This window comes from Arachis stenosperma, chromosome 1 (assembly GCF_014773155.1).
Source record: "Arachis stenosperma cultivar V10309 chromosome 1, arast.V10309.gnm1.PFL2, whole genome shotgun sequence".
NCBI lineage: Eukaryota > Viridiplantae > Streptophyta > Magnoliopsida > Fabales > Fabaceae > Arachis > Arachis stenosperma.
Genome location: NC_080377.1, coordinates 132,930,784 through 132,939,797, shown reverse-complemented (window position 1 = coordinate 132,939,797; position 9,014 = coordinate 132,930,784). Strand labels below are relative to the sequence as shown.

The window sequence follows — 9,014 nt, the reverse complement described above, 5'->3', positions numbered from 1 at the left end:
GAAGCATAAACCGTGGCAAGCTCCCACGATTTATGAAGGAGAAAATTTGATCACAATGTGCAGTCTAAATGATATGTTATTTGCTATGTATTTGATAGTTTAAGCGGTTTGAGATTCTATGATATACATTATTTCCGTCACAGTTATCATGCGCAGTCTAAATGATACCACATTGATGCAATCAAACATCTAAAATAAACGAATTTTATTCATATGAAATTAATGCAGAAAATCAACATGGTGACATTCATAGACTTAACCAACCATACATAACTCAACTGAACAGTTAATAAAACAACTAAAACAACAAGGTAATGAGATCTACGCATCCCCCCCGGTAGCATGTCTTCGCTGGTCACAGTTCCTCCGCGTATGCCCAGCCTGACGGCATAGCCCACAGCGCTTCGGCTGGTTCTCCAGAGACTGATCCATACTACCACGGATCCTGGTTGCCCTTGGACGACCTTCCTTTGCACGCCTCATGTTAGGATCAGGAATGATGGTTGGCCCAGCATATGGAGGCCATAGGCCTTCCGGGATAGGCGGAACAAAACCCTGCTTGTAAACGTTGAAAACTTCACTCATACGATAGACCTCGTGAACATATGACGCCCAATTAATGCGGGAGTAGGCGCAACATGCAATGGCGTGGCAACAAGGATAATGCAGCGCCTGAAAGTGGCCACAGTCGCATCTGTGATCTTTAAGGGAAACTCTATAGCTACCTAGCGAGAAGCACCCGGTTGGTGTTGTCTCGGCCACGGTGTACTCTAATTGATGCCTGTCGTATAACGTGACAGTGAAAAACCTTGAGTCTCTTAGATTCCGATCAATTGCCTTGGTCAATGCCTGGCAAAATTCATTACCAGATCCGAGTTGTGCCTCTGCTGTTTGTCCCCGTACCACAAAAAGCTGAGCAAGCCTCCCGTAAGTTGACTGAACCAACGATGTGACCGGGAGGTTTCGAGTTCCCTTTAGCACCGAGTTCACACATTTACTGATGTTGGTTGTCATGTGCCCGAACCGTCTACCACTATCCTCATGTTGGGTCCATTTGTCGTACTCCATCCGATTGGCCCATTCACACATTGCTGGATTCTCAGTCCGCATGATGTCAAACCAGTAATAAAACTCTGCTTCAGTCTTTGCGTAGGCAGTATTCACTAACATCCTCCTTGAATCTTTACCTTTGAAAGTTAGGGCAAAATTCGCTGCCACATGCCGAATATAGTATGCTCGGAAAGCACGTGGAGGCAGCCACCCAGTCTCAGGTGCCTCAAGCGCTGCCTTGATCCCGTTATGCCTGTCAGAGATTACAAGGATACCCTCATGAGGAGTCACATGCTCTCGTAGGTTGGACAAGAAGAATGACCACGACTTAGCATTTTCTCCTTCCACAAGGACGAATGCAATGAGAAGGATGTTGGAGTTTCCATTCTGCGCTATCGCCAACAGCAGTGTCCCTCCATACTTGCCATACAAGTGGGTACCGTCAATACTGACGAGGGGGTTGCAATGACGGAATGCCTCGATACAGGGTGGGAATGTCCAGAATAATCGGTGAAAGTACATCGTCGACTCATCAACCTCACCACGAAGCCGAACAGGAGAGGTCTTCAACACGGTTATTGTTCCGGCCATTGTTGACTGTACTCCTAGCATCCAATGTGGCAACTCCGCGTACGACTCTTCCCAATCTCCATATATTTGTGCCACTGCCTTCAGCTTCGCCATCCAAACCTTCCTGTAACTAGGCCTGAAACCATAATCAGCTTTTATAGCTTGTTGCAGTACCTTTACCGTAACTGCAGCATCTGCCCTAACCAACGGAAGAATCCTCGCACAGATAACGTGGTAATCCAGCTGACGGTGATCACTGGAAATAGAGGTTGCCAAGCATGTGTGTGGCCCGTTGTACCTCCTAACCTCCCAAGTGCCCTTTCGTGCACGCAGCGCAACGCGAATCAACCAAGTACAACCCTTGCCGAATTGCTTGCATTTTCCATGATACTTCAGATGATCTGATTCGATGACTCTGTACTCAACACATCGCCGGATGCTATAGTCCTTCACACTCAGCACAGCCTCATCTTTATTCTGGAAAGATTGCCCAATCTGAAATTCTGTAGAAGAGCCCCCGACCGTGTTACCACCGTCCTCCTGTTGACCAAGAACCTCCAAGTTTAGTGTGGAAAAGTGTGGAGGGTACTGTTGAGAAGCAGAACTTGAAGGCCCATGCTGCGCATGTGGATTGGCACCTGTGTCGTCGTCACTGTCCCCGATGATATCGACAGGCTCCTGGTCAGAGTCATCGTCACACATTGCATTCTTTACTCTATCAGGTTCACCAAAGCCTTCCATATAAGGTAACTGGCAACCACCGGTGCCCACAACATCAGGCTGCTCAAAGATTCCTTCATTCTCCAACTGTACAGAACCAATAACCAACGTAGGGGAACCCACCGGCGGAAGATACGGTCTAACCGCAGGCATCAAACTAGACGCACCTCCCGCGGCAGTCGAGCTATGAAATGGAGCTGATGCCCCAGAACTATCGACACAATGGAAAACTTGTGAATTCGGATCTCTGGAAAACTCCTAACACAATGGAACAGAACCCTAATATCTTCATCAGCCGCTAGCACAAAGGTATCATACTGAACACCCGTCGAGACAACTGCGATGGGAATCTTGTAGAATAGCTTCTTCACCCACTTCATACCAAAGACTCCAAACTTCTGCAAGATGCTGTTCTTTAGATCTGACAAAGTACTTGACGAACTGATGAACACACTCAATGGTTCTTTGTCTGTGAACTTCACACCATGGCTTTTGCTTTTTTTAATTTTCCCAGAGCAATGCACTAAGGCAAGAACACTCTTCTCCTCACTTGCCATTGTGAGAATGATCTCTTGTGCAAGTAGAATGTCACCCACATATATATAGAATTTCGGTATTCCTAAACCGTTGTAACCTACAACGGTTTACGATCAAATTTTCTCCTTTATAAACCGTGGGAGCTTGCCACGGTTTATGCTTCGCATTCTCCCTTCATAAACCGTGGGAGCTTGCCACGGTTTACACACAAATCACACAATTCATAATCCATGGTAGGTTGCCACGGTTTATGTTAAAATTGTAAACTGTGGTAGCTTTCCACGGTTTACATAGAAGTGTCAAATTGCACAATCAGGTAAGGAATATCTGTTTTGTGTATTTGAATAAAGCTTTCACCTATTTTATTTATTTGGGTAAATTGCCCTAAAAAATAGTTATTAAATTATTTATTAATCGTTAGATATTTATATATAAATATATGTATTTTAATTTATTTTTAATTTGTATTTTTTATTTTAATATGTATACATGTGATTATTTTTTATGTACATATAATATGATTAGTCTTTAAAACATATAATTTATAAATTAAAACACTAAAATAGTAATTTAAATGATAACATATAATTTAAAATTGGGTAAAGTATATTTTTTATTTCTGAAATTTGGCAAAAGTTTTAAAAATACCCCTAAATTTTATTTTGTTTCAGTTTTGTTCTAAAAGATTTTTATTTGTATCAACTATACCCTTGACGGTTAAATTTTCAAAAAGTTTATGACTAATCTAACAATAATACATGAAAATTATGATTGATTTGCTTATGTTGAGAGTTATTCTTACGAAATTGTTGTTGAATTAGTCTTAAATTTTTTGAAAAATTAGCCGTCAAGGAGTATATATTTGATGCAAATCGAAAATTTTTGGAACAAAATTGAAACAAAATAAAACTTAAGGGTATTTTTGAAACTTTTGTCAAACTTCAAAAACAAAAAATATACTTTACCCTTTAAAATTTTATTATTTAGGTTTTATATTTTAAAAAAATTGAATAATCTTTTTCTTAATATATAATACAATCAAAATATCTCTCTTTTATATAAAATAATACTACATATTTAAGTTTTTTGTTAACTAAGTCCACCCAAATTAGTCTAAGATAACAAAAATCAGTTATGACTAACATTATTCAAAGTCTTATTGTTTAACTTAATTAGACTTAATTCATAAAGAGACTTGAATGTGTAGTATTACTCTTATATATATATATATATATAAATTTACTTCTCATAAAATTAGAAGTCAATTTTTATTGAAATTCATAGTTAAAAAAGTTCTTTCAATTAATATAGTTGTTACAGAAAAAAATTAAAACTAATATAAAAAAAAGATAAATAATACTCTCTTTTGAGTCGATTTCTAAGAAAAAATAACAAATTTTATTTAAATTGAGAATTTATCATTCTAACAATATCTAATATAAAATTCTTAAATTGACTATAAAATACCAAAAATTAAGTAAAAGTTATTGTGGAGTCAAATTCAATAATTTAATAGAACAAATAAATTTTATTATCATATACTATTCAAAAAAATTTTAAATTATAGTGGGGATACTTGCCCCACACTCATACACGTGCATCCGTCTCTGGTACGTTACATGTTGAATTAGATGAAGTATAGTGATATGTAGTTTTATTCATTTCAAATATGGCGACAAAAACCTAATGGTCTCATATTAGGTTCGTGAAGGAGGTTGGTTTAAAATGAAGTAGGCATCGTGAATTGGAAAAAAAAATAAAAATAAAAATAATAGCCTATTATTTTGGATGGGGTGCATTATAATTGAAAGATTTGGATCTTCTAAAGTTTGAATTTCATTTTAGAGAGTAAAGTGTGATCTTTCACCATTGATTTTATAGGTGGGACCAATAATAAATATGAAAGAGAAACTATTCAAGGGTAGAAGATCACACTTTACTCTCTAAAGTGAAATTCAAACTTTAGAGGATCTAAATCCATAATTGAATAAGGCAATCAGCCTTCACTTTATGTGGAATCTTTGCAGCCAGAAAATAATGGTATAAATCTGTGATTGTTTTGGATCAACCATTGATGAGTGAGACCTATAGTCGAATTACCGTAAACTCTCGCAACCCCGGCTTTGTATTGGCTTGGTCCTAATAGCATCGAAGGAAATTCCAAGGACTGCAAATACTGTAGACGTGGAATGATGCCTCCTATGGTGAAGCTCTCATGGGTGAATTGTCGCATTCCCTTTCATGGAAATGATGTTCCTCAGGCAGCTACATGCCGAAAGTTTCAGGTTAGGTTGCAAATCTTGCAATGAGATCTTTGTGGTGGTGGATTTGGGGCACATCTCTCTCTTTGCCAATACGATCGATGATGAGATTTAGATCAACACGTTGATGTGATGTAGTAGGTTCGAAGTTTAGGACTTTAGGTAAAATGTGAAAAATTGTAAGCATTTCTTTTTATCTCACTCAGGAAAAAGTGATAAAATGAATGCAACTATTGTCAAAATGTCCACTGGGAGATACTCAGTGGTTAGAAAGAAGAATAATAAAGCAACGTATCATTTGAAGAACTTCCCAAATACTTGCTAAGATGCGGTGGGACTTTTGGGGTCTATTTATATGAAACGCCATAAGAGGAGAAGCTACCGAAGAATAGACACAACTTCACTACACAAAAAGTATCGTTGAAGGATAAGGAAAAATGGATCCTCTCCAATTTTTTCAACACTTGAGAAAATACAGTGTGATCTCTCACCGTTAATTTTATAAGTAGGACCAAAATTAAATATGAGAGATAGCTATGAAAGGTGAAAGATCATAATTGACACCATCCAGTTTTTTTTTCACTGGAGAAGATCCACTCCTAGATCAGGAAACATGCCTTCTGAGTTTACGATAACAAGGACCATTGCGATAGACAACTTTGCCAATATGCTTGACGATTCACAGGTCCCAAATGAGAACGACAGTAAGTCTTTATGTGAGGAAAAATATTTCTTTGTCCTAAAAATGTATGTTAAACAGAATCTGGGGTGCCCCAACTTTTCCATTTTCACCAGGAGTTCAGTCCATTGCCTCCTGTTTCGACTCGGGAGAATCTAAACCTAGAACTCATAATCGATGTTGTAAGTGTTTGCTCTTGATTATTTTTTGAATGATGGGATTTTTCTCAATGCCAAATTTTGCCACTATTTTTTCTAATGTTGGTGTAATATTGTTTCCTAGCAGCCGTTTGGTGTCTGTTCGTTTGTCGGGTTCCGGACAGATCGGGTAAGTAGGTGTGGGAGTGAGGACGCCTTAGCTTTGGTCGCACTGTTTGCGGGTTGTCGAGTAGCCGAGCACTTGTCTTGGAGAGATGATGATGAGGGGGGGTGCCACCTGCAAAGACACTCCGACGCTCAAGTCAGCTAGTGTGCAGGCGGGAAAAGTTATGTGGAAAATGTGACGTACCTCGGGGGAAGAGCCAATCTTCCCCTTATATACATGTCAGTAGTGGGTCCCTCGTGAGGACAGGCCCATATTCCCAAGGACATTGTGCTGTAGCCGCGTGGGGGTCGCACGGGACACGTGTCCGGGTTGTTTGAAGGGCGAGGAGTCGGGTCGGGTGGAGCTCAGGCCAGGGTCGACCCGTCGGGTCTTTGGGCCGGGCCGTAACAGTGCCCCCACGCGCCAATGGTAGCCGTGGAAGCTATCAATGGCGTGTTCTTGTCTCTTACCTGGGGCCGTCTGGTCGGCCGTTCGTGATAAGGACGTGCCTTCTGCGTGCGTGTCCTTTGGTTGCGCTAGCAACCGTTTCATCGCATCGTTCCCCGTGCCGAGCATTAAATGCTCATAATGGGGTGAAAAACCCTTGCTGAAAAGACTATTCTGCCCCCAGGTGTTTTCGCGCTTTGGGGAGGCAGTTTTTAAACTGTTCGGTTTTGTGTTTCTGGATTTCATTTTTTCACACTTCCCATTCCTCTCCTTCTTCTTATTTGACATAAGATCTCAGAGTATTGCTGTGGCGTCTTTGTTCATCCTTCCTGCATTTTCCCAGACTTGCAACTTCATCTTCCTTCCATCAATTTAGGTAACTTTCGAATCAATCTCCCTTTTATGTATTATTTCTGCGCGTTGTTGTTTGGTTTTTACTGTCGTTGCGTAGCCTTTTGATTGCGGCTAGATGTGTTAGGGGGGAAAGTACCATTCTAGGGTAGGCTTTTTCTTGTTCTTTTCGCCATTTGGTCTTGATTGGCCTTAGTCGGGGAGTCGTGGGGGGTAGTGTCTGTATTCGGCCTGAGCAACCGATCTCTTAGACTGACTGGATGGTCCCCCCATGTAGGTATGGCTCGCACGGTTTCCCGGGCATCCGTTAACCCCGCGGCGTACGATCCATATGCTTGGGTCGTTTCCGATGTGAAGGATTCGCCTAATCAAATGGGCGAGGAGGAGCTCACCGAGTTCCGACAAGCCGGGTACTTGTGTGGCGGGACTGACGAGGAGGCCAATTACGACGTTTTCGTCCCGGCTCCTCACGAGCGATTGTATGAAATCAACTTCCAACCCCGCCAGGTCGCCGACTGGATTTGGTTCTACAAAGCCATGTTCACTCAAGTCGGAGTTCGTATTCCGTTCTCAGCCTTTCAAATGGCGCTTTTAAATCGAATTTCCGTGTCACCGTCGCAGTTGCATCCGAACAGTTGGGCCTCGATCCGCTGTTTCGAGATGGTCTGTGAATATCTCGAACTGCCGGTGTCCGTGGATGTTTACCTCTTCTTCTTCACCCTCACAAACCCTTCCAAGGAGGGGAAACACAAAAAAGGGTTCATGTCCTTCCGGGCTGCCCAGGGTCGGAAGATTTTCGGTTTGTTTGAAGATTCTTACCATGGGTTCAAGGACAAATATTTTAAGGTCCGCCCTGTCAAAGGTCGTCATCCCTTTTGGTTGTCTTTGGAGGGGGTACGGCTCATCCTGACTTATTGGAGTTTCGGGGCAGGGTCGAATACTTTTATTAAAGTAACCTATAGGGGTATGTCGGCGGTGGATAAGCAGATTGCCGAGGTGTTGATCTCTTGCCGGGCAGGCGAGGTGGATGTATCGTACTCTCCTGCGCGGCGCAGTCATAGCTCGGAAGGCCGAGTTTGAACTGTCCGGGATGGAGTCTCTCCGCAGGAGGCTGGATTCTGCCGGGAAGGCTAATAACGAGCTCAAGAGTGAGGTTGAGACTCTCCGCGAACAGTTAACCCAATCAAAGGAAAAACTTGACGCTGCTGAGAAAAAGGCCAGTGCTGCCGAGAAGAAAGCCGCTACTGCGGAGAAGAAGTTAGAGGAGTCCGATGCCACGGTTTCTCGCCTTGTCGAACGCGAGATGACTTTAGAGAGCCAGGTCGGCGCAGCGCAAAAACGGGTGGCCGAGATGGGGAAGGAAAAGGAGGCCGTGGAGGCCGAGTTGGCAACATGGAAAGCCAAGTATAAAGATGTCGTGAAACAGGGGAGGGGTGCGATTCTGGCGACCGAAGAGGCTCTTAAGGCTCAGGTCAAGATCATTGCTCCCGAGTTTGACACATCGGCCATCGGCGTTCGCAAAGTCATTAAAGATGGTCAGGTTGTCGATGTCCCCAAGAAATGAACCCTTTGTGTAAAGTCTCTGTTTAGCCGTTTTGTTTTGGCTTTGAACGACCTTGATTTTTGCCGTTTTGGCTTATGAACAATTTGATCTTAGCCGTTTTATTTTGGCTTGTGAACAATGACCTTTTTGGTCTCTTGCTCATGTTGTCGCGATAAACTTTTCTTATTCGTCTGATTGCGTTATCGTTTCTATTAACCGTTTTGGTTTATAGTTGTCGTTTATTCGTCTGATCATGTTATCGTTCTTTTTAACCGTTTTTGGTTTGCAGTCGTTTATACCAGTGGCCCGTGGCATTTCGTGTAATTATTTGTTGCATTGGTAGTTGATGGTCTCCCGGGGTGATCAGTCCCGGGTTGTGCGTTGTCGTTAGTCATGACGAGATGGTTTATCTGAAAAACGGAGATAAAATAGGGTGGAGAATTTGCACAAGTATATCTTATTCGGTAACCACATAAAGGACTCGAAAGTTACTATGAAGTTCAAATAACAAATTAACTACTTAGCTAGATTAGCCGGCATGTCGTTCCATCTT

General features: G+C 41.9%; 1 protein-coding gene across 1 annotated transcript; it reads right to left on the bottom strand.

The window, feature by feature from the left end:
- Positions 1 to 321: 321 nt before the first annotated feature.
- Positions 322 to 2,493, bottom strand: LOC130935168 (uncharacterized). The gene has a single exon (XM_057864766.1). It carries the CDS (start codon positions 2,491 to 2,493, stop codon positions 322 to 324), a length of 2,172 nt encoding a protein of 723 aa, XP_057720749.1.
- Between the last annotated feature and the right edge of the window lie 6,521 nt (positions 2,494 to 9,014).